Raw genomic sequence first — 26,096 nt, 5'->3', positions numbered from 1 at the left:
TCGCTTAACCAACTGAGCCACCCAGGCGCCCCTAATTTTTTAAAATTTTTTAAGAGAGAGAATGAAAGAGCAAGAGAGAGAGTGAGCACGCATGAGCAGGGGGGAGGGGCAAAGGAAGAGAGGGAGAATCTTAAGCAGGATCCATGCCGAGTGTGGAGCCCAACATGGGGCTCAGTCTCACAACCCTGAGATCATAACCTGAGCTGAAATCAAGAGTCAGACACTTAACTGACTGAGCTACCCAGGCGCCCTGTGCTCTCATCTTTATTTCCTTCCTTCTCTTGCTTTTAGGTTTTGTTTGTTGTTCTTTTTCTAGCTCCTTTAGGTGTAAGGTTAGGTTGTTTATATGAGGTTTTTCTTGTAGGTCTATATTGCTATAAACTTCCCTCTTAGAATCACTTTGGCTGCATCCCAAAGGTTTTGGACCTTTGTGTTTTCATTTTCATTTGTTTCCATGTGCTTTTTTATTTCTTCTTTTATTTCCTCATTGACCCATTCATTGTTTAGTGGCATGTTATTTAACCTCCATGTATTTGTGGTATTTCCAGATTTTTTCTTACAGTTGACTTCTAGTTTCATAGCATTGTGGTCAGAAAAGATGCATGGTATGACTTAGTGTTTTTGAATTTGTTGAGGCTGGTTATGTGGCCTAATATGTCATCTATTCTGGAGAATGTTCCATGTGCACTTGCAAAGAATGTGTACTCTGTTGTTTTAGTATGGAATGTTCTGAATATATCTCTTAAATCCATCTATTCCAGTGTGTCAATCAAAGCCACTGTTTCCTTGTTGATTTTCTATTTAGATGATCTGTCTATTGATGTAAGTGGGGTGTCAAAGTCCTTTACTATTATTGTATTATTATTGATTAGCTCCTTTATGTCTGTTAGTAACTGTTTCATGTATTTGGGTGCTCCCATGTTGGGTGCATAAATATTTACAATTGTTAAATCGTCTTGTTGGATTGTCCCCTTTATTATTATACAGTTTCCTTCTTTGTCTCTTATTATAGTCTTTTTTTTTTTAAATTATTTTTTTTATTTTTATTTAAAGATTTTATTTATTTATTTAACAGAGAGATAGCAAGAGCAGGAACACAAGCAGGGGGAGTGGGAGAGGGAGAATCAGGCTTCCTGCCAAGCAGGGAGCCTGATGCGGGACTCGATCCCAGGACCCTGGGATCATGACCTGAGCCGAAGGCAGACGCTTAACGACTGAGCCACCCAGGCGCCCTATAGTCTTTGTTTTAAAGTCTATTTTGTCTGATATAAATCTTGCTACTCTGGCTTTCTTTTGATATCCATTTGCATGATAGATGTTTCTCTATCCCTTTACTTTCAATCTGCAGGTGCCTTTAGGTCTGAAATGAGTCTCTTGTAGGCAGCAAAAAGATGGTGTTTTTTTTTTTTTAATTCATTCTGTCACCATATGTCTTTTGATTAGAGTGTTTAGTCCATTTACATTCAAAGTAATTATTGAAAGATATGTATTTATTGCCATTTTATTTGTTTTTTGTTGTTTCTGAAGTTTTTCTCTGATACTTTCTTCTCTCTTCCTCGGTTTACTGGTTTTCTTTAGTAATATAGTTGGGTTTCTTCCTCTTTATTCTTTGCATGTTTATTATGGTTTTTGATATATGGTTACCATTAGGTTTGTATATAATGTCTTCTGCCTATAGTAGTCGATATTAAGTTGATGGTCGCTCAAGTTTGAATCCAGTCTTTTCTCCTCTCTCCATGTTTTAGAAATATGTTATTATATATTACATTGTTTTATTTTGTGAGTTCTTTGACTCATTTTTTATAGAAATATTCATTTTTACTGCTTTTGTGTTTCCTACCTTTATACTGTCACTTTTGGTTTCCTTTCCACTCAAAGAATCCCCTTTAATATTTTTTTCAGGGATGATTTAGTGGTCACAAGCTCCTTTAGTTTTTGTTTGTCTGGGAAACTCTTTATCTCTCTTTCTATTCTGAATGATAGCCTTTTGGATAGAGTATTTTTTGCTGCAGACTGTTCCCATTCAGCACTTTGAATATATCATGCCACTGCCTTTCAGCCTTCAAAGTTTCTCTCGAAAAATCTGCAACATTGTGGATTTTCCCTTGTAAGTTACTGTCATCTTCTTCTTCTTCTTCTTCTTTTTTTTTTTTAAAGATTTTATTTATTTATTTGACAGAGAGAGACAGCGAGAGAGGGAACACAAGCAGGGGGAGTGGGAGAGGGAGAAGCAGGCTTCCCGCCGAGCAGGGAGCCCGATGCGGGGCTTGATCCCAGGACCCTGGGACCATGACCTGAGCCGAAGGCAGACGCTTAACGACTGAGCCACCCAGGCGCCCCTCTTCTTCTTTTTTGTTGTTGCTTTAAATTTTTTTTCTTTATCACTATATTTTGCTATTTAATTACAATATGTCTTGGTGTGGGTCTGCTTTTGTTGATTTTGATTGGAGTTCTCTGTGCCTCCTGGATCTGCATATCTGTTTCATTCCCCAGATTAGGGAATTTTCCAGTTATTTCTTCTTTCTTTTTTTTTTTTTAAGATTTTATTTATTTATTTGACAGAGAGAGATACAGCAAGAGAGGGAACACAAGCAGGGGGAGTGGGAGAGGGAGAAGCAGGCTTCCCACCGAGCAGGGAGCCCAACGTGGGGCTCGATCCCAGGACCCTGGGATCATGACCTGAGCCGAAGGCAGATGCTTTCAGTTACTATTTCTTTTCTTTTCTTTTCTGTTCTTTTTTCTTTTTTCCTTTCTTTCTTTCTTTAAGATTATTTATTTATTTATTTGAGAGAGAGTGAGTGAGAGAGCATGAGCAGGGGGAGGGATGGAGGGAGAGGGAGAAGTAGACTCCCCACTGAGCAGGGAGCCTGATATGGGGCTCAATCCCAAGATCCTGGGATCATGATCCAAGCCAGAGGCAGATGCTTTACCAACTGAGCCACCCAGGTGTGTCAAGTTATTATTTCTTCAAATAAATTCTCTGTTCCCTTTCTCTCTCTTCTTCTTCTGGGACTCCTGTGACACAAATGTCATTACATATGATGGAGTCACTGAGTTCCCTAAATTTAGTCCCATTTTGCATAATTCTTTTTTCTCTCTTTTGTTCAGCTTGGTTACTTCCCTTTACTCTGTCTTCTAGGTCACTAATTTGTTCCTTTATTTCTTCCATTCTGCTCTTCATTCCATCAAATGTGTTTCTCATTTCATTTATTGAGGTCTTTATCTCTGCTATGTTATTCCTTATCTCTGCCTTAAGGGTCTCACTCATGTCTTCCATTCTTTGCTTAAGTCCAGTGAGTATCCTTAGGATCATTGCTTTAAATTCTCTATTAGGCATGTTACTTATATCTGTTTTGCTAGATCTCTGGCCGTGGCTTTGTCCTCTCCTTTCATTTGGGATAAATTTCTCTGTCTCCTCATTTTGTCTGCCTCTCTGTGTCCGTTTCTGTGTGTTAAGGAAGTCAGCTATGTCTTATACTCTTGAAAGTAGTGACTTTATGAAGAAGAGGTCTTGGAGTACCCTACAGTGCAGTGTCGCCTGTTCACCAGAACCTGGCACTCCAGGAGAGTATCCTGTGTGTTGCTATGTGTGTAGCCTGCTGTTGTGTCTGAGTTTCTTTTCTTTCAGTGTAGTTGTCTGCACTGACTCTCTGCCTGTTGTGGGCTGTGTTTGCTCTCTGTGGTGTTAGTGGGACCCAGGCAGGGTAGGCGTGCCTGCTGGGGAACTTGAGAGCAGGAGGTGGTATTAGCAAAATTGGCGCTGGGTCACTAGTCCTCTGCTGGATGCCCCGAAGTGCTGCAGTAGCTGGGGGCTGCAAGCTGGGGCTGCTTGAGGCACGAGGCTGGGTGCAGTGTGTGGAGGGAGGCAGCTGTGCACCTGGTGGCTGGGAGCAGTGCACTGCAGTGGCTGGGTGCTGCGCCTTTTTGTTGTATTTTATTTGTTGTTTCAGTTTCCTATTGCTAGTATGACAAATTACGGCAAATTTAGGGGCTTAAAACAATGTGAATTTATTATACTTCTAGAGGTCAGAAATCTGAAACAGTTCCACTGTGTTAAAATTACTGTGGCAGCAGACCTGTCTTCATTCTGGAGGCTGGGGAAGAGAATCCATTTCTTTGTCCTTTCCAGTTTCTAGATCCCATCTACATTCCTTGTCTTGTGGCCCCATTCTCCATTTTTGAAGCTCCTTGGCTTAACTGCTACTTTTGTCCTTAAATCGGCTCTCCAACCCCGATCTTTTTGTTTCTCTCTTATAAGGACTGTGGTCACTACAGTAGGCTCATCTAGATAATGCTGGATAATCTCCCTGTCTTAATCACATTGCGAAGTCGCGAAGTCCTTCTGCCATGTAAGGTAACATGGTCACAGATGGATGTGGACATTTGGTGGGGGGGGGGCACATTTTCAGCCTACCATACTTGTTCTTTCAGATACATCAAAAACCACTAGTTTTTCTATGTTCTTGTATTTGGGTATGCTTTGCCGAAGTCCCGTTGTTTGTATTTGTTTTAATATTGCTTTCAAACTATTTCATATTTGTTTTTCAGTGGATTCTGTTAGAGTTACTGGCAGTGGTAACATTTGTTCCCTTTCTTCCTGGATTTATAGCTCATTTTGTTCTCACCTCTTTCCATGTTGTCTAGAATCTTCTAGCTAATGCTAAATAATAGCTATGAGAACATGCATCCTTGTATTGTTCTCAACTTTACTAGAAATTGCCTCGTTGTTTTACTACCCAGGGTGGTGGTTTCTGATAAACACTCTTTTAAGTTAAGACATTTCTATCAAATTAAATCCTAGTTGACTAAGATTTTTAGTCAGGAATGTATATTAAATGTATTAACCATTATGGTTATAAGAGTAACCATATGGCTTTTCCCTTTTAATCTATTAATAGCTTTTCCAATAATGATCATCTCTGTATTCCTGGAAGAAATCTTCTTTTGTCACAGTGTATTGTTCTTTGAATGTACTGCTGACTTCTATTCGCTAATATTTTATTTTTGCATTTATATTAATGAGTGAGTTTGGCACAGTGTGTTTAGTAATTGCGCTATCCTTGCACAGTTTTGGCGTTGTTGTGGGTTATCTAGTCATCTTGAATAAACTGGGAAACTTTCCACCTTTTTATATGGTCTGGAACTGTTTATTTAATTATTAACTAATTAATTAATTTTCCACCATCCCTCCCCTGGAACTGTTTAAATAGTATTGAGGTTTTTTGTTTTTGTTTTTTTAAAGATTTTATTTATTTGAGGGGGCGTGTGTGAGAGAGAGAGCATGGGCAGGGGGTGGGGCAGAGAGAGAGGGAAAAGCAAACTCCCCGCTGAGCAGGGATCTTGACATGGGACTCGATCCCAGGACCCCAGGATCATGACCTGAGGTGAAGGCAAATGCTTAACTGACTGAGCCACTCAGGCACCCCGAGGTTATTGGTTTTGAAAGTTTTATAAACATAAGATTCCTTGGACCACTGCTACTTATCTCAAAAACCTTCTGTACCCAATGGTGAGATTGCGTTATTCTGAATCACATGTACTTTCTTATCTACTCTGTCTTACAGCATTTGAAGTACAGCTTGTGACCTGTGGAACAGGTTTCCTCTGGGCAAAGCTGCCCAATCCATAAAGAACGGTCACATCTACCAACATGGCTTCATTCATAGAAACCTGTCAGGCCAAGGGCTTACACAATAAAGGATTGGCTCCCATGAGACTTCTTTTTTCATGTGCTTTGGGAGTTGTCTTTATCATTTATTAATTATTGCAGTGTTGCTATGAAGCTTTTTTTAAAAGATTTATTTAGTTATTTTAGAGAGAGAGAGAACTTGAGTAGGGGGAGGGGCAGAGGGAGAGAATCTCCAGCAGACTCCCCGCTGAGTGGGGAGCCTGATGCAGGGCTCGATCTCAGGACCCTGAGATCATGACCTGAGCTGAAACCAAGAATCGGATGCTCAACTGACTGAGCCCAGGTACTCCTGCTGTGAAACTTCTTAGCAAATCTTTTTCAGTTCTTCAAAGAGCACTTTTCAGTTCTCTGCTGAAGTGTTGCTCCCAGCTCAGAATTTGAAATTGATACTTATTTATATAAATGAGGTTGTCCAAGGCTGAGTTGCAGTTTTAGGTTAGTAAACCAGAGGAGTTTGCAGTGACTGGATTTAAGTAATTTTTAAGAGGGGTCCTCTGATTAGGTACATTTTGATTTTAAATCTTTTATCAGGACTGCGTTTACATAAATGTAAAAGTGCTGCTACCACTAATTTCTAAATCAAAATACTCCTGAAATGGGATGCCTGGGTGGCTCAGTCGTTAAGCATCTGCCTTCAGCTCAGGTCATGATCCCAAGGTCCTGGGATCGAGCCCTGCATTGGGCTCCCTGCTCCTTGGGAAGCCTGTTTCTCCCTCTCCCACTCCCCCTGCTTGTGTTCCTTCTCTCACTGTGTCTCTCTCTTTCAAATAAATAAATAAAATCTTTAAAAATAAAATACTGCTGAAATCATTCCATGTATATGATTTAATTAAAAGGTAGTATTTTTGGGGGGTGCCTGGGTGGTATAGTTGGTTAAGCATTCGACTCTTGGTTTTGGCTCAGGTCGTGATCTCTCTCTCTCTGCCCCTCCCCCGACATATGAATGCTCTCTTTCTCTCTCTCTCTCTCAAATAAATAAATCTTTAAAAAAAAAAAAGTTAGTAATTTTTAAAAGATTTTATTTTTTAAGTAATCCCTACACCCAACATGGGACTCTGACTCACAACCCCAAGATCAAGAGTTCCATGCTATATGAAAGGTAGTATGTTTGTATCGAGTGTAAGCTGATTTCTCATTCTTTCCCCCCTGCAGTAAAACAGATCATCGGTAACATTTCAATATTTAATGAAACCTGCTTGAGATGGAGAAGTACAAAGACCGCTGATACAGAGGAGATGTATTCAGTAAGTTACCGAACGTTACTCTATGTATAGATGTTGTCTAGTGTGGGAAATTTAAAAAAATATCAGCAAACCTAAAAATCTACTTATGTAGCTGTTATTATCAATGGCAGATTTATAGTAAGAATTGCAAGAAAAAGCAAGAAAATGGGCACTTCTACTACGTATTTGAAGAGAGAGACTTTGGGGATTGCTGAGTAAGCCATGCGAATTACTTTGTGCACATAGCCTGATGCAGAGCTGATGTCCACACAGTATCCGTGGAAGAAACCCATGGCTTTTGCCTGTGTGTGTCTCTTCAGTCCAGTGTCTCTGACCAGGGTCTGGACGTGTCTAGAGAGTCAGGGGGAACTTTCGAAGCTATTGTGGTTGTGAGTAAGGAAGGTAAAGACCATGGGATGAGCTGCTACTAGAAGAAATTAAGTGGGCAGAGAAGTGTGTCTCTTGGGCCAGGTGCTGGGATGTTACAGGAAAGTGTGGAGAATGTCAGAAGGGGGCAGGCACATCTATGTAGATAATATGCATTTTAACTTTTAAAAAAATATGCATTGCTTTATATGAAGCATTAAATGCTGCTTCATGTATAAATAGCTCCTATTTTGATTCAGTTTGGTTCCACATTAAACTGTCAAAAGTTGCTCTGTGATCCTGAAGACACTGTGGCTTGCCTAGATCCAGGGTCGTCCAGTTAAACCTCAAGTGTTGTAAAATGAATAGCAAGATTGGAAGGTGTATGGCCGTCACATTGCAAATACTGTGTTCACAAAATAAAAAATGCATTGTTAAAAAAAAAAGAAGAAGAAGAGGAAGAACGGGGCAGGCCGAGGAGAAAAGCCCTGCTGAGCTTTAACCAGGCCAGCTAGGAGTATCCTCACTCAGGTCCTACTTTGGGGAAGCCTTAGTTCAGATTCCTCATTTTCTTTGTAGGAAATGTTCTGTGGCCTTGCTCCCACCCACAGACATTTCAGTGTTGTGCGTCGTAGATGTGAGAACAAGAACGAGAACATTGTTAGCACTGGGACTTCGGCCTTTTGTACATTTTGATTTAAAAATATTTTTATTGTACTGATATATTGTAACGATGGTGCTTAGGGTATGACGACTCTAAGATTTGCTTACTGTTCTGTGGTGAAGGAACTTTAGAGTCGAGGGCAAGATGGCTCGTGAGAAAGGGGAAGTATCCAGGCATTTGGAGCCTTCCTCAAGTTAGCCGTTCACTTAGTGAACTTTTCTGTTTCAGTTCCACATTCGGGGCCAGAGATGGTATCAGAAGGAATTTGCCCAGGAGATGATCTTTAATATCACTGCCAGGAGCCAGGCTCCTGAGATGTGCTTGGACCTGCGTCCGGGTACCAACTACAGCATCAGCGTCCACGCTTGGTCTTCTCAGCTTCCCGTGGTCCTCTCCCTGACAACCCAGATTACAGGTAAGTCTTGAATGGCAGCATCTGAAGGAATGAGGTCACCACAGAGCTGTAGGTGGGCCCAGATGAAGAGGAACACCACTGCTTCCTGTCATTCAGTGAACCTGAAGAGCGAGAGGATGCAAGGGTCCTGTGGTTGTGACTGTCATGTTTTCTTTCTTAGAAAGATAGTCAAGACAAAATAGTAACACGAATTAAAGCCATGAGTGCTGGGTACATTCCTTCGGGATATTTGGAATATTTAACATATTTCATACCTAAAAGGCTCTCATTACTGTTTCTCAGGTACGTGTGATTGTCATGTTGTCACAAGTGCCTCAAGAGTCGGTTATTCTCAGGGAAAAGTGATTGACAGTCCCACTTTGGCCCCCTAGCAAATTCATTTTCCAGTCATTTTCTCTTGTCCTCTCAAATCTGGGGTGCTCCCCCTCCTCCTCCCCCTCCCCCACTCTGAGCTAATACTCAGAGTATTAGCTTCTTGTTTCTGACTTCACTGAGCAATTAGAAGTAATCAGATGAGGACTTGCCTCTCCCAAATCTCCCCTTGCTACCCGCATGCAGAACCATGTATTCTGTCTTCTCTCCTGTCTCCACTCCTCAGGCGACCGCCACCCTCAGGTGCGTTGGACCCCATCCTTTCCTGCCTAATCATCATGTCCCCCCAACAGAGAAATAGTGCCAACACTGCATGAGCATGTCGTAGTATCTCCTTTTTTAAAATTAAAATGAGGAGGGGCGCCTGGGTGGCTCAGATGGTTAAGCGTCTGCCTTCCGCTCAGGTCATGATCTCAGGGTCCTGGGATCGAGTCCCGCATCGGGCTCCCTGCTCCTTGGGAGCCTGCTTCTCCCTCTGCCTCTCTCTCTCTCTGTCTCTAATGAATAAATAAATAAAATCTAGAAAAATAAAAAAATAAAAAAAAATTAAATTAAAATGAGGAAACAAGAAACACATTTCCTTTGATCCCATATTCCCTCCAGCTACTTCTTTCAGCATCCCCTTTACAGTAAAACTCCTTAAAAGAAGTGTCTGTTATGTAGGCTCTGCGTCCTTATTTCCTGTTCTCCCTTTAACTGGTTCCAATCCGAAGGCAGTTGTCCTGTCCACACTGCTTTACTGGAAGCGTCTTCATCTTAAAAAATCTACTGGGCAGTTTTGTTTGTATATGATTCCCCACCCCCCTCCACAGCAGCTGACATCCCCTCCTTCTTGAAACACCATTTCACTTGGCTTTTGGGTCCTCCTGCCTTGCTGGCTCCTCCTCCTCAGTCTTCCTTGCTGGCTCTGTCCTCTTTTATAGATGTCCTCTCTGCCTGCTTCTGTTCCTTTTTCATTAGCCACCCCTTCTGCCGATACCAGTCTCCTGACTATAAATATTGCCTGTATGCTGAGGATTCCCAAATATGTATCCTAGTCCCAGACTCTCCCCTGAGCTCTACACTCATATATCCAGTCATCTTTTAAACATCTCTTAATCATCTCTTGCATGCCCAATAGACAAGTCCAAGAGGATTTTGATTTCTCAACTCTTCTGTCACCTCCAAAGCCATTTTCCACCCAGGCTTCTCTGTCTTGGGTATTGGCATTCCTATTCACTCGTTACTCAGGCCAAAGAGATTCTATGCCCCTCCTCCTCCCCCCCCCACCCCGACTTCTAATCTGTCAACAAGCCCCATTGGCTTCTTTCTAAAATATATTCTGTATCCAACTACTTCTCCCCACCTTCCTCTTCCCTACAAAGCAGCCTTATCCAAGCCAGCCACCTCTCGTTTGGACTCCTGCGGTAGCTTTCTTACTGGTCTTTCTGCTTTCGTGGGTGCCTGTCCATCTCCCGCCCCCTCCCCCCAAATTACGGTGAAGACCATAACTTTAAAAAGACCACTCAAGCGTCAGAGTGATTTTTTTAAAAATGTGTAGGAGAACATGTCATCCCCAGCTGAAAATTGTCCAGTGAGTTTGTATTAACATTAGAATAGAACCCAGCTTCCTGACCCCCACCTTCCTCACTGACTTCATCTCCTCTACTCTCCCCCTTTCTCACTAAGCATCTGCTGCCTCCCTGCCCTCCTCAGACGGGTCAAACCTGTTCGTGCATCCAGGCCTTTCCATCTACTGTTTGTTCTTCCTGGGGCACTCTGTGCATGTGGCTTCTTTGTAATCATCCGGGTCTCTGCTCAGATGTCATTACCTTAGAGGAGCTCTCCCTCCCGTCCTTGCACAAATAATCTCCATCTCCACCCCATCCCTCTCTAGCCATGTGTGCTGTGTGAATTTCGTCACAGAACTTGTTGTCAGAACTTGCAGCACTTTTTAATGTACTTGTTTATTTTCTTTCTCCCCTCCTAAAATATCTCCTCAAAGGCAGAGACGTAAAGACAGTGCTGCCACATAGCACAAGCCTTGAGGGGCCCCCGGGTGTTATTGGTGTTGAGGGGATGCCTGGTTAGTGAAGAAAGACTTTCAGACGAAAGGACTTCACCACCTTTTGGGCTGGAAAGAGAAGTAATGTTCGATTGGGCATTCCTTCCTGTGGTGACTTCTTCAAATGAAAAGCTGTTTAGTTTCCTGCTCTTCGGTCCTTGTTGTGTTTTGGATGGTTTGCATTGCTGATTCAAATTAGTATATCATGTTTTTTGAGTTGGGGAGGATACATATTTGGGAATCCTCAGCATACAGGCAATATTTATAGTCAGGAGACTGGTATCGGCAGAAGGGGTGGCTAATGAAAAAGGAACAGAAGCAGGCAGAGAGGACATCTATAAAAGAGGACAGAGCCAGCAAGGAAGACTGAGGAGGAGGAGCCAGCAAGGCAGGAGGACCCAAAAGCCAAGCGAAATGGTGTTTCAAGAAGGAGGGGATGTCAGCTGCTGTGGAGGGGGGTGGGGAATCAGATACAAACAAAACTGCCCAGTAGATTTTTTAAGATGAAGTGTCTTCCTGAGGAGACACTTACTTCTACCTTGTTTTGTAGCCTCCATAGAGCCCCAGTAGCTCAAGCGCCCTGTGCTCATGGCCACCAGGGGACACTGTGGAGCTGTTTAAATCCATTGAGACCCTTCGCTAAGCTCGGAAACAATGGCTGCATGTTTTCCAACTCTACCCTACTGTAAAGAACTTGAAATTTTATTTATTTATTTATTTATTAAAGATTTTATTTATTTATTTATTTGACAGAGACACAGCGAGAGAGGGAACACAAGCAGGGGGAGTGGGGGAGGGAGAAGCAGGCTTCCCTCTGAGCAGGGAGCCCGACGCGGGGCTCGATCCCAGGACCCTGAGGTCATGACCTGAGCCGAAGGCAGACGCTTAATGACTGAGCCACCCAGGTGCCCCAAGAATTTGAAATTTTTAAAAAAGTGTGTGAAAATTAAAGTTGTTACGATCTTCTAAAGGGGTAAAAACCAACCAACCAAACAAAAAGCCACCCAAGCCCTCTTTTTCATAAAAGGGGAGAAAAGAGAGCCTTTCATGTTGATATGAAGAGAGGTATGCCTGATTGCCTAAGATGTGGCTTTGTTTCAGTAAAATCATGAACTTTTGAATTTTACCAGAAATGTGAGGCAAGGGATTTGGGTCTGGAAAACGCAGCAGCTGATTTCCCAGAAGAAAAGTGAGTGGAATTTCCCTCCCGCATGTCTTACATTAAACTAAATCTTACTGATGGGAACAGGATGAAGACAAGTGCTTTAAATATGTTGCTGACCTCAGAGGAGGGCACAAGTTCTAGGCATGTTGAAGGACAGAGGCAAGTGTCCCAGTGAGAATGGGAGAGCGAGGGTGAGACCAGATCCTCTCGCGGAGTCTCTGCCTAGGGGCTGACAAGCTTCCTCAGGTAGAGCCCAGGGAGCTGAATTCTTCAGAAGAGCTCCACCATTTATACTCCCTTCAGGACAGGGTGAAGAGCAAACTTCCATCCTCCGTGTAGATCCAGAGTCAGAAGGGCTTTCACACGTCGGCTATGCTATTTTTTAGCTAAGTCAGAAAGCTGTCAGCAAAACTATCTTCCCGTAGGGAGCGAGAGAAAGCCAGGGAGGGGAAAGTGGGGGGAGAGAGAGACACACACACACACAGCAAATATGCACGGAAATGTCCAGCTAAACCGCTGGCACCCAACACTGTGATCATTTGAGGTTGAATATTTATTATAGAATCAAGAATGCCGGGGGCGCCTGGTGGCTCAGTCGGTTAAGCGTCTGCCTTCAGCTTAGGTCATGATCCCAGGGTCCTGGGATTGAGCCCCACGTCGTGCTCCCTGCTCAGTGGGGAACCTGCTTCTCCCTCTACCTCTGCCCCTCTGCTTGTGCTCTCTCTTTCAAATAAATAAATAAAATTAAAAAAAAAAAAAAAGAATCAAGAATGCTGGAGGAGAAGAGGGAAGAAAAATGTCAAGGAAACCATTCCTTCCCAAGTTTGCCTTCAGTACCAAGCCTGGCAACTTATATGGGGAATTTCCCATCTCTGCCTGCATTCATGAGAAGAAAAAGAGAATGTACTTTTTCAGATGTTCAGCAAAGCAATTGAAAACACACATGTGTGTCCCAAGCATTATCAGACTGCCCCCTTCATGGAGGGTAGGTCCAGTGGAGGGAGCTTCAATTCTGCCTGCAGAACTAGGAGCCACAGCCCCTGCCTCCTCTCCGTGACTATTGGGTGCCCCCAGGAAGGACTGTGCGGGACCAAGTCTGCTGAGTTCTTCTGCAGGAGGAGTTCTTCCGTGGTTGGCGACCCACGGACCATCCAAAGCTGGTGCACCCCTGTGTCCTCTGAGAACCCTATCTCCTTAGGCTGTTCTAGGGTACCACATGTATTCCTGCTGGGCCCCCTGGTTCCCAGGGGCTGAAGCTGCAGGAGAGGTCGGGAGAGGGACTGGCCTTCACCCCGCTGTTTCCCTCTTGTCCGGACTCTCTCAAAATCTTTCATGGACACAGGTGTTTTGACATCTGGATATCTAATGTTAGATCAAACCAGACGGGAGCGCACATGCCCTTCCATACCTCCGTGGGCCATCGATTGCTCTCATCCCCAGCAATCTCCCAACTACTTTCTAGCTGCAAATCCAACCCCAAACTCCCAAGTGAATGGCTACGTGGGGATGGATATCTCCCAGCTCCCCTCCCTGAAAGCATCCACATGCAGGTCTAGGGCCCGTGGAGACATAGATGATACGCCACAGAGGAAAATAGGCTGCATACTGTTATTTTCTTATATTAGCGTTAGCTTTTACAAAATATGAATGGGAACATTTTTTTACATCATAAGCCTAAAAACCAGAGTTTCTGTGTGTGATAGAAGTGTGGGAAGGGCATACTGTGACATAACAATTTAATCCAGCAAATATTTATTGACATGTTATGCACAAAGACCTGTGCTAAGTGCTGAAGAAGGGATTAAAGGTGAAAAGAAGATTGTTCCTTCTCCCTGGAAGGCTAAGTCTCATAACTTCATCGATAGGGGAGATGAGGCCAGCCATGTGATAGCTGATGACTTACGGTATAGCTACCATTTTTTCTATTGCTGTCAATTCCAACTGATCATGTCATCAGCGTGTGGCATGGTCTATCTGGGAAGGTGCCAAGGATTAGGAGAGAACCATCACAGTGTCTTTATGTGTATTTATTTGTGTGGGTTAATTCCTTGCATTTACTTGAAGTAGTTTATAGTATAAAGTTGGGACCTTTGTTAGTTTTGGTGCGGATATAATTTTCTATTTTTGGTTCTCTTTGTTCATTTTGGTATGTTTTGGAGGACTTTAACACATTTTCACTTATATTACCTCCTTTCTCTTATTGATTTTGATAGTTTGCCTCCATGAATGATATTAATCTTTTGTTATACATATTATAATCCCCCATACTATTTACTGTTTAGTTTTCTTGTCAATATTCTTTTTAACATTTAGACATTTTAAGTTTTCATGTAATCAATTCTATTGATGCTTTTTTAGTTTCTGACTCTGGTCATGCCAAGAAAAGCCTTCTCTGCCCTGAAATTAGATCAATTCTTTTTTTTTTTTTTTTTAAAGATTTTATTTATTTATTTGACAGAGAGAGACACAGCGAGAGAGGAAACACAAGCAGGGGGAATGGGAGAGGGAGAAGTAGACTTCCCGCTGAGCAGTGAGCCCGATGCAGGGCTCGATCCCAGGACTCTGGGACCATGACCCGAGCCGAAGGCAGACGCTTAACGACTGAGCCACCCAGGCGCCCCAGATCAGTTCTTACTCTTTCATATTTTCTAATGCTGCTGCTGCTTCTTTGTTAGCCCTGCGCCCAGTGTGGGGTTTGAACTCATGATCAAGAGTCACACACTAGGGGCGCCTGGGTGGCTCAGTTGGTTAAGCGACTGCTTTCGGCTCAGGTCATGATCCTGGAGTCCTGGGATCGAGTCCCGCATCGGGCTCCCTGCTCGGCAGGGAGTCTGCTTTGTCCTCTGACCCTATCCCCTCTCATGTGTTCTCTCTCTCTCATTCTCTCTCTCTCAAATAAATAAATAAAATCTTTAAAAAAAAAAAAAGAGTCACACACTCTACCGACTGAGCCAGCCAGGTGGCCCTCTAATGCTTCTTGATAGTTTGCTTTTCACCTTTAAACTTAGACCCACTTGGAATGCATCTTGATACATGGTATAAAGCTAAATTTACACGGTAATTTTTTTCCCTAAATGATAAGCCAGTTTCCCGCCACGTTTGGAAAGACTGTCCATGTCATACACTATATTCTCATTTATTTGTTCGGGTCTCTTTCTAGACTGTCTAGCTTCTTCCATTGCTTTGCCTGTCCTATGCCTGCACCTCACTATTTCAATTATTGTAATTTTATACTATATATAATGTTTTGTAGGGCACGGTCTCTTTCATTGCTTTTCTCCTTACTCTGCAAGGTTTTCTCACGTGGTAGCCCCTCTATTTTCCTTTGTCGTTTGCTTCAAGTAGAGGATGGATATTGTCGACACCTAGGAATGGTAATGAGGTTCTCCCTTCCAGGTCCTCCCCCAGCTCTCCAGCTCAGACGAGACCTGATTCTGGACTTGGGTCTGATCTGGTTTAAATCAGTAATGAGGCTCATGGAAAGGAGAGAACACATCTGCCCAGGACACCAGTTTGGGGGATGGGGAACAGCACCCTGGAAACATGGCTGGAAATTAAGGTTATTTAACCTTGAAATGTAGCTAAGAACGAGGCCGATGAAGTCCAGGCTTTGACATTAGAGAGAAAAAGTTGCCTGTTTAAAAGCCAAGGTGGGGAAGGTCTCAGAGCATAAAGCAGTCTAGAAGTCACATGGTGATGGGATCAGCTGGATGGCAGAAAGCAGCAACAGGTCGGGGGGGGAGCGGTTCCTGCTCCCTCCGTGGGCCCGCCTTCTGCAAGCCCAGCGAGCACTTTGTTCTGCTTTGACTGAGGGTGATGAGAAAAGGGCGGGGAGGGGCCTTAAAAGGTTAGCCAAGAGATTAGAAGAACTAGAATTATTAATCTCAGAGAAGAGCAAACAATTTAAAAGAGCCCGAGGAAGCTTCTCACACACAGAGTGAACAGTAAATCTCCCTCGGGGCTGAAAACAGGAAGTGTGTGATAAAAACCACTTACTCTACAGCGACACCAAAACATCACAAATGGAAGGGCATTTCCACGTTCCCATGAAGGGCTGAGGGCAGAACTTCTCAAACTAGAAGGCGGTACATTTCCCTGGGGGACCTGGTCGGGGTTTTTCAAACCTCAGCCCCCTCACCCCTTCACCCCTGCAGGAAGCTAGCGGCTGTCTTCCTCAGGGGTGTCAGATCCAGAATCTCTTGGAAACGAGGTAGACCTTCAACACCTTTTGTGAGACCTCGGCTGTAAGCAGGGGCCATTCCAGGCCACCTCCGAGGGTCTCCGGCAATCCCACAGGCTTACGGAAACCAGAATTTATGTGACCATATCTGGGTGACTTTGGAAGAAATTCTAGACTTGGCAGTGTTTGATACAAGTTATTGGGGGCTCTCAGTGGCCCCGAATGTCTCTTCCATCTGCCCCCTCTTCTCCATTCTCAGTCCATCACTTGCTTCAGACCTCAGGCACTGCATACCTGGACATCCTGTACTTTTGTTCTTTTTCAGTTCATCCTCCAACCAGCTGTCTAAATTGCACTTCTAAAATCCACATCTGCTAAGACTCTGTAAATGACTTCTTGTTTCCAGGACCTCCAATCCGACCTATCCCCACACCTCCCCCTTGGTTGCGTGCCTGTCCCAGGCTGGGACTCCACCTTCCAGCTTCCCTGAACTCCCGCAGGAGGTAGGGCTGCGGTTCTGTCTCTGCCCACTCTCCTACCGCCTGGGTACATGCATTTCTGCATTCAGTGGTCTCTCCACCCCCTGCCCTTGGTCAGGTGTTCTTCCTCTGCACGCCGACAATGCCCCGTGTATGACTTTATCATAGCTCTAAGTGCCATGTGTTTACGAAACTGTCTCCACTGTGAGACTTCGAACTCCTGGAAAGCAGAAACTGTGTCTTCCATGGCTGTTTCTCCCAGCCTCCCAGGGTGCATGGTGTATAAAGGTGGTTAACAAATGGGTTGGTAGGTGGTGTATGATTAACATATTCGATAGAGCCTTTTTATGGAAGAATAATTGACGTACAAATTGTATTAGCTTTAGGTATATGACATAATTTGATATTTATATACATTATGAAATGGTCACCACGATAACTCCAGTTACCATCTGTCACCATGCAGAGTTCTTAGAATATTATTGGCTGTATTCCCTATGCTGTACATTACATCCCCATGTCTTACTTATTTTTTAACTGGAAGATTTTAACTCTTAATCTCTTTCTCTTATTTTGTCCACCCTTAACCCCCTACCCTCTGGCAACCATCATATTTGATAGTGCTTTAAAAAACTATCTAGGGACGCCTGGGTGGCTCAGTCGGTTAAGCGTCTGCCTTCGGCTCAGGTCGTGACTGAGGCCCACATCAGGCTCCTTGCTCAGCGGGGAGCCTGCTTCTTCCTCTGTCTGCCACTCCCCTTGCTTGTGCGCTCTCACTAACAAATAAAATCTTTTTTAAAAATTAAAAAAAATTAAAAACTAGGCAGTTGGGGCGCCTGGGTGGCTCAGTTGGTTAAGTGTCTGACTCTTGATTTCGGCTCAAGGTCATGATCTCAGGGTCGTGAGATCGAGCCCTGCGCTGGGCTCCGCACTGGGCGTGGAGCCTGCTTAAGATTCTCTCTTCCTCTCCCTCTGTCCCTCCCCCACCAAAAAACCCCACAAACTATATAGGAAGGTATAAGTTTTTATTTATTATAATTTGGATTGGGAATTTCTACCCCAAGTCTATTTTCTTATTTATTTTATTTTTTTAAAGATTTTTATTTATTTATTTGAGAGAGAGAGAGAGAATGAGTGGAGGGAGAGGGACAAGCAGACTCCCCACTGAGCAGGGAGCCAGATGTGGGGCTCGATCCCAGGCCTCTGGGATCATGACATGAGCTGAAGGCAGACGCCTAACCAATTGAGCCACCCAGGTGCCCACCAAGGTTATTTTCTAGTTGGGTAAATAAAGTCTTGAGTGTTTATCTTGGCCTCCTAGTCCTTAATTTCACTGTAACAGATTTTAAGGCCAGGGTTGGGGGGGGCACTCATTTTTTTTATTTTTTTAATTTAATTTAAATTCAACAAACATACAGTGTATTATTAGTTTCAGAGGTAGAGCTCAGTGATTCATCCGTCTTATATAGTACCTGGGGGAGGCATTCATATTTTATTCTTTGTCTTTTTCTCTTCCTTTCTCCCTCTATGAATTTCATTCACTTGATAGCAATGTTGAGAAGATTATATGGGATGAGGCCTGTGCAGGACGCAGCTAGTGCATTTGGTTAGTGCCCAGTGCATCTGAGCTGAGGTACCCACAAGGCAGAATGGTGCAGTCATACTATGAACATAACTACCAGTTAGATACTAGAATGCTGGGGTCAGCCAATATAGTCCCCTCCCAGTAGGAGGTCTATTTGGGATATCTGGTTGCTGGGGAGAACAAAATGAGGACAGAATGCTCTGTGACTGGAAAGGATGTAGAAGTCAGGAATGCTGGCCTTCCCCACCAAATAGGAACCTGTCCAGCAAGTTAACTGTCAGGCCCGCTGTGTGTACCCTGTCAGCACTGGGGCGTCCCTTTAAAAAAAATTTTTTTTATTGTGGATTTAAAATATACAACATAAAATGTACCATTTTAACCATTTTCTGGCACAAAATTTATTGGCATTAAGTCCATTCACGATGCTGTAAACCCTCACCACTATCTATTTCTAGAACCTTTTCATCACCCCAAACAGAATCTCCGTTGATCATTAAGTAACTAACTCCCCCTTGCCTACCCACCCCTCGGTCCTCAGCAACCTCTAATCTACTTCTGTGTCTATGAATTTGTTCCAGATGTTGCATAGAAGAGGGATCATCCTTCTAAGTCTGGCTCATTTCACGTAGCATAATGTTTTCAAGATTCATCCATGTGGTAGCAGGTGTCAGAAAATGCTCATCGCTTTTTACATTAAAACTTTCCTTTCAAAGGCTCTCCGATGCCCACTTTCGTCATGCTTCCACTCATTCCGATCACACCCTTTTCCTTTTTTCGGCTTGTTTCCAGAGCCTCCCCTTCCGGAAGTAGACTTTGTCACAGCGCATGGAGGGCCTCTACCACGTCTGAGACTGAGGAAAGCCAAGGAGAAAAATGGACCTATCAGGTGGGTAGTGGCCCCTTTTCCGTGGTTGCCCAGTGGTCCTCATGGAGAGTCTTGGAAACTTTGGTTTGATCGAGGAGGGGACTTTCTAGGTGCTGCACTTGAATAGTTGGGGCAGTGCAATCAGGGCCTCTTGTTTTTGATTCCTTGGCCACAGACTGGGCCTTGAGTTCCAACCAGCATCCTTCCAAATGAATAGAGAGACTTCTAAGGAGCCAGAGACAGGCATTTGGGCAGCTTAGCTCAAAAAATGAAATCCCTTCCTTTGGTCACCGGCCGGACAAGCATTGACTGTGTGTGATGTGGAAAGTGTTAATCCTTTGCACTCACCTCTTCATGTACGTCTCTCAGTGATGGTGGACCAGGAGCATCGTTTCATTTAAAGATGATCTTTGGGTGTGTGTAGTGGATCTGAAAGGGTCATTTGGATAATTCTCTTAATTCGTTCACACATTGAGTTATAGGCAAGACACTGCGTAGCTAATGACTGCTTCTGGGATTCCAGATGGTATTAGGATGGAATTAATTCACCTGACTTGGAGAACTACGTTGTGTTCCATTAAGCATTTTATTTACAGGGTCATGCTTGGGTTAGGAAAGCAGAATTATTTCCCCCCCCCCCCGCTTTTTTTTTAGAAAGGAAGATAGAGGATCCCCTAGAGAGATAAGCACTTTGCTCACAGGAATAAGGCAAGGACATGGCAATAGCCTTGCCATCCTTGACCTAACCTTTGTTGCCTTATGTCATTCTTGACCTGTTGGTCTAATGACCCTTCAGTACATTCAATGTGAAAATAAATGTGAGATATTATAAAATTAAGAAAAAGAAAGTCTGGATATATTATCTGTGTGTCTCTTTTTTGTTTGTTTAATTTTAAGTAGGCTCCATGCCCAGTGTGGAGCCCCAGTGTGGCGCTTGAACTCTTGACCCTGAGATCAAGACCTGAGCTGAGATTGAGTCAGACACTTAACAGACCGAGTCACCCAGGCGCCTCTGTGTGTCTCTTTATAATGAAACTTAGGCTTTTCCTGTCTTTCTATTAGTTTAAGTGCAGTAAGTTCTCAAAGGTCTTTCCAGGCATGGATATTGCGTACATTGTTCTGTTTCTTGATTCCTGATGAGTTACTGGAAGGCACTGCCATTCTGTTGCTATGAGGAGAACAGAAGTTATGATATCACTGCCTGAGAGAATTTGCAAGAGCAAATGTAGTATGTAGGCCAATAATTACATAAGGCAAAAAGAAAAGCCAAATGACAGTCTATCCTTGTGGCTAATGTGCCCTCCACTGCCTCCAAAACAGGAAGTGGAGATCTGTGAGTCATTCCAGGGAGGGTGGCAGTGAGGAAGAGGGGAGAAGTCTTTCCAGAACAGTCATGTTCCAAACAGCCACAACTGCTTCCCTAACGTCATCAGGGTTAATTACCAACAGGCAAGTGGAGCAGTTTCCTCTCCCTGACTACCTGGTTTGAGCCAGGGGAGCAGCTTTGCCAGTGTGGGAGACAGGCCTGAGTCTGCCTTCTGCATTGTTGTGGGGGGAGGGGGGGCAGTGGCGTGGGGCACATGGTGGAACGGGGCCCTGGGAGCAAGGCTCCCCTCCTTAGCTTGGTGATCTTGAGTGCATGATGCAGCCTGTTCCTGGAGTCTCTTAATGCTAGTGTCTCCCACACTTGCCAACTTATAGAAATAATCTGGGTTGCCCTATCAGCAGTACAAATTCTCAGACTCAGCTCCTGGAGATTTTGATTCCGTAGGTCTGGGATGGGGGCTGGAAATCTGTATAATTATCAAGCAACTCGGGGGATTATGATCAGGCTAACTGGGGAGACCGCTTTATGCCCCATGAATGGTGCCTCTAATGTCCAGAACCAAAGGGGAGCCTTGAGGTTGCACTTGAATGCCACCATCTACATGGAAAGGCAAGATGGATTAGAGCTTGAGGACAGCATGGAGCTTCTGCACCATTTATTCTCTTACCTGCAGCCATGATTCATAGGGATGTCTTCAGATCGCCAGGAAAGTGTGTTGTTACAAGCGTTCCCCTGGGCAGTGGATGCTTCGTAGATGTTCAGTGGTGATGGTGGCAGCAACTCACCGCCCTGCAGGCTTTTCCTTGTACCTTTTGCTGGAAAGCGAGCCCAGACTTTGTGGAAATCAGGGCCCCGAAGACACACAGGATGTTTGGAATGGAGGCTTTCCAAGTCCCAGACCTGCTGTGGTGGAGGGCTCCCTTTTCTTGACCTAGTGGCTCATGGACTTTCAGGAAGCAGGAGATGGGGCATTAGGAATGTGGAACAGGAAGTGTATATTTGCTAGTAAAATAGGTTATGTGGCCTCATGGCTTGGAAATTACCCTAATCATCTTTGGTACCAATGCGTGTGTTTCCTCTTTACGGAAACGTCAACTCAAGAAACATTAGTGGGGAGTCAGTCACAGCCAAAGAACTCGGTAAGGATTTGCAAGGATACAGGAGTAAGTCATTTAAATCCCTGCTGTCAGGCCTGATAGAGAAAGCAGATGTTCAGACATGTGCTATCCTAGAGGCAGGAGAGAAGGAAGGAGGGGCGGGGTTGAAAAAGGAGGCATGATTCATTCTCGGTGTGGTTTTATTCTTACACCTCCTTTGGCTGACAGGTTTTGTATTTGGTGGGATAAACAATAACAAAACACGTACAAAAGGATGCTTGCCGGCTAGTGTGATCCTCTGTCCACGCTGGGGGAAGAGTTTCACAATGTACACATGACATTTTACCTTTCTGCCTATTTCAGGACATGGTCAGGCTAGATTAACGCATGGTGACTTGGCACTCCTTCTCATTTATTTCACATGAACTCTGGTATCTGTGAACTGGAGGACATGCAGATCACATGAGTTCCGTTTCAGCTTACCATGTGACTGGAGCCTTTTTGCAGACTTAGGACATTAACGCTTGTAGGCAGGCAGCCTCCATGTGACTGCTAAACCCTTTCCACAGCTGGGTTTCATTTGCCCACGTGGAAACAGCTGATGAGATCAGCTGTGTGGCATGCACACCCAGGGCAGCCATACATGTAACAACCTCTTGCAGCTCAAGAGGATTTACTTGGCATCCATCCGCGGCGGGAACTTGAGATCCCTCACATCGTGTCATGGGGCGTTAGCACCGTAGGTCCAAACTGGAATTCCCTAAGTGTGGGAGCTGTCAGACTGTAAATCCCCCCAGGGGGCAAGGACTTTTTCTTGTCCAGGGATGTATCTCCAGTGCCCAGAAAAGTGTTTCTCTCATAGCAGGTGCTCCATACGTATGAATAATTGAATGAATGACTCTCTCAAGCAAGGGTCTGATAGACATTTTCTTTTTCTTTTTTCCAGTTCATATCAGGTGTTAGTGTTTCCCCTGGCCCTCCAAAGCACATTTTTTTGTGATTCTGAAGGGACCACCTCATTCTTTAGCAACACTTCTGATGCTGAGGGATATGTGGCTGCAGAACTACTGGCCAGAGATGTTCCAGATGATGCCACGGAGATATCTATTGGAGACAGGCTGTACTATGGGAAATACTATAATGCACCTTTGAAAAAAGGGAACGATTACTGCATTATATTACGAATCACAAGTGAATGGAATAAGGTATACTTCTTTTAAAAACTCGTGAATTCTCTATTTTCTTCTTTGCATGAAATGTCAATATTTGAACATTTGTTTCCCTGTTATTTGGGATGGACACTGCATGTACAAACCATAAAAATGTGTCGAATACTTTGCCTGTATAAATGATGGGCAGGTGAGACCTTTAAGGAGGTTGATGGTCTGAACTTCCTGCGGGACCTGGTGGGATCTGTGCTTGGACTGACCTCGTTTTGGTTCTTCCTCTTAAGCTTCACAAATCCCCTCATCCTAATGCCCTGCTGAAGCCTGATTTGAAGAGGAATATCTGGATTTCTCTGTCACTTCCCTGTGCTCCTGCCAGGCTGCTGCCTCCCCTCACCCTCTCAGAAGCAGGAAGGCGAGGCAGATGACCGTCAGCGCTGCCCTATTTTCTGCTTCCTTGACTTCCTTGGCCACCCCCACCTCTCTCATCCTTAGGAAGCCTGCGTTATTCCAGGGGTGGTTCTTTCATGAGACATAGAACTATAGATTCATTGCATGATGAGTAAATACAGTGAGCTGGACAAGCAGAATAGCAAGAGCTGAATCAGTGAGTCAGGGGTGAAAGATCTGGAAGAACCATTGTGATGGTTGCCCCAGGAGAACTCCAAGTGTGATATAAATTCATATAGATTGGTAATGGAAACTAGAAGAAAATTATACTAATAGAAACAGCTCTTGACTGATGAATTGGAGCCATCTTGAGTATAAGGTTCATTAGTTAGTTAGTTAGTTAGTTAGTTATTTTGAACCCAGCACAGGGCTTGAACCCACAACCCTGAAGTCAAGATCTGAGCTGAGATCAGTAGTCGGACCCTTAACTGACTGAGCCAGCCAGGCGCCCCCATCCCATATTTAAAACTGACACGTACTCTGTTAAATTCTGTATAGGACACAAGTCTGATGTGCCATTATCATGCTTGATAGTAAACCAGTGCTTACTTTTAAGAATATGTACAAGTAGCAAAGAGATTTAGTAGTATTTTGTGACAGTAACGTAGGAATTAAGAATTGGCAGGCTAAAGCCCAGAACATATTTCCCTGAACTTGTTTACAAGGTGTTTATGACTCAGGGCCTTCTCGCCAGAAGCTTACCTGGAGATCCTGCCTTGGCGTTTCTAGCCGAAGATACAGCACTAGCAGTACAATATGAGCACGGTGTAGGGAGGGCTCAGAGAGCTGCGCTTCCAGATTGAGCCTTCAGTCTAAGAGGTACATGGGTGCACATGGGCTGCCATAACAAAATACCCTGGGCTGGGTGGCCTCAACCACAGAAATGTATTTCTCACAGCTTGGGAAACTGGGAAGTCCCAGATTAAGGTACCAGTTGACTTGGCTCCTTGGTACGGCCCTCTTCCTGGCTTTCAGACAGCGGCCTTCTTGCTGTGTCCTCACATGGCAGAAAACGTGCAACCCAGCTCTGGTCAATCTTCTTCCTCTTATATGGACACTAATCCTATCATGGAGTCCCCACCCTCATGACCTCATCTGAATCTAACTACTTTCCAAAGGCCCTACTCCCAAGTACCATCATATTGGGGGCTAGGTCTTCAATATATGAACTTTGGGCGACCCAAACATTCAATCCATAACACAGATAATTGAGTGAGAGGTTAAGATACGAATCCTAGTTTATAGGAAACTTTTCTATGATGTCATGGATACCTCTTTTTCATATAGCTTTGCAGAACTTGGTCTTTGGGAGGCTAAGGAGGTGAAGGGGTTTGGAAAAAATTTATATTGGGACTTGCATTTTTCAATTCCAATTACTTCCCCTATGGGTTTCCAATCTATTAGTGTTACAGTCATATTAAAATTAGTAGTGAACTATTTATTTTTCTTTTTTAAACAGTTTTATGGAGATACAATTCACATACCACATTAATCACCCATTTAAAGTATATAATTTATAGCATAAGGAATATAGTTGATGTGGTGATAGTGATATAATGGGACTGATGGCAGTTACATTTGTGGTGAACATAGCATCTTTTATAAACTTGTCAAATGACTAAGTTGTACGCCTGAAACTAATGTAACGTTGCATGTCAACTATACCCATATAAAAATTTTTTTTTTTTTAATATTTTATTTGACAGAGAGAGAGATAGTGAGAGCAGGAACACAAGCAGGGGGAGTGGGAGAGGGAGAAGCAGGCTTCCCACGGAGCAGGGAGCCCGATGTGGGGCTCGATCCCAGGACCCTGGGATCATGACCTGAGCCGAAGGCAGACGCTTAACGACTGAGCCACCCAGGCGCCCCTAAAAATTTTTTTAAGAATAAAAGTGGTTGGGGCGCCTGGGTGGCTCACTCGTTAAGCGTCTGCCTTCAGCTTAGGTCGTGATCCCAGGGTCCTGGGATCGAGCCCCGCATCTGGCTCCCTGCTCCGCGGGAAGCCTGCTTCTCCCTCTACCTCTCTTTCTGCTTGTGTTCCCTCTCTGTCTCTCTGTCAAATAAATAAATACAATCTTTAAAAAAAAAAGATAATAAATTCAGGACTTAAAAAAAAAGAATAAAAATGGTTAAGATGATAAAGAAAATAAAATAAAAAATGAAGTATACAATCAGTGGTTTTTAGTGTATTCACAAGGTAGTAGAACTATTAGCACAATTTAATTCCAGAACATTTAGTAGTGGTTTATTTTTATTTTTATTTTAAAAGATTTTATTTTATTTTATTTATTTATTTATTTATTTATTTATTTATTTATTTATTTATTTAATTTTTATTTTATTTACTGGCCCACCCAGGGGCCCAGTAGTGGTTTATTTTTAAATATTTATTTTTAATGGTAAAATACGTATAACAAAATTTACCATATAAACAATTTTAGGTGTACAGTTTATTAGCGTTAAGTACATTTACATTGTTATGCATCCAGTCTCCTGAATTCTTTTCATTTTGGCAAACTGAAACATTATACCCATTGAGCAGTGCCTCTCTCCTTCCTGCCTCCCCCAAACCCTGGCAACTACTCTTCTGCTTTCTGTCTCTATGAATTTGACTACTCCAGGTACCTCATATAAGAAGAATTGTACAGGGGCGCCTGGGTGGCTCAGTTGGTTAAGCGACTGCCTTTGGCTCAGGTCATGATCCTGGAGTCCCGGGATCGAGTCCCACATCGGGCTCCCTGCTCGGCGGGGGGGTCTGCTTCTCCCTCTGACCCTCCTCCCTCTCGTGCTCTCTGTCTCTCATTCTCTCTCTCTCAAATAAATAAATAAAATCTTTAAAAAAAAAAAAGAAGAAGAAGAATCGTACATTATTTGTCTTCTTTTGACTATCTTATTTCACTTAGCCTCATGTCCTCAAAGTTCACCCATGGTGTAGCATTGTGTCCAAATTCCTTCCTTTTTAAATATTCTACTGTGTGTATACACCACATTTTGTTTAACCATTCATCT

At 43.7% G+C, this 26,096-nt stretch overlaps 1 protein-coding gene across 4 annotated transcripts in view; it reads left to right on the top strand.

The window, feature by feature from the left end:
• The window catches only part of SUSD1 (sushi domain containing 1), a 212,950-nt gene that overhangs the window by 79,249 nt on the left and 107,605 nt on the right, over positions 1-26,096 (top strand). For all 4 annotated transcript variants that reach the window (XM_081803375.1, XM_081803373.1, XM_081803376.1 and 1 more), the window contains exons 11-14: positions 6,842-6,933; positions 8,171-8,357; positions 18,972-19,068; positions 22,418-22,676. In XM_081803375.1, the coding sequence (XP_081659501.1) occupies positions 6,842-6,933; positions 8,171-8,357; positions 18,972-19,068; positions 22,418-22,676 (635 nt within the window). The remainder of the gene's footprint in view (positions 1-6,841; positions 6,934-8,170; positions 8,358-18,971; positions 19,069-22,417; positions 22,677-26,096) is intronic.

Source organism: Leptonychotes weddellii, chromosome 14 (genome assembly GCF_054177405.1).
Source record: "Leptonychotes weddellii isolate Sample4059 chromosome 14, ASM5417740v2, whole genome shotgun sequence".
Classification (NCBI taxonomy): domain Eukaryota; kingdom Metazoa; phylum Chordata; class Mammalia; order Carnivora; family Phocidae; genus Leptonychotes; species Leptonychotes weddellii.
Note: the sequence above shows the minus strand (reverse complement) of the source record. Positions and strands in the feature narration are given on the sequence as shown.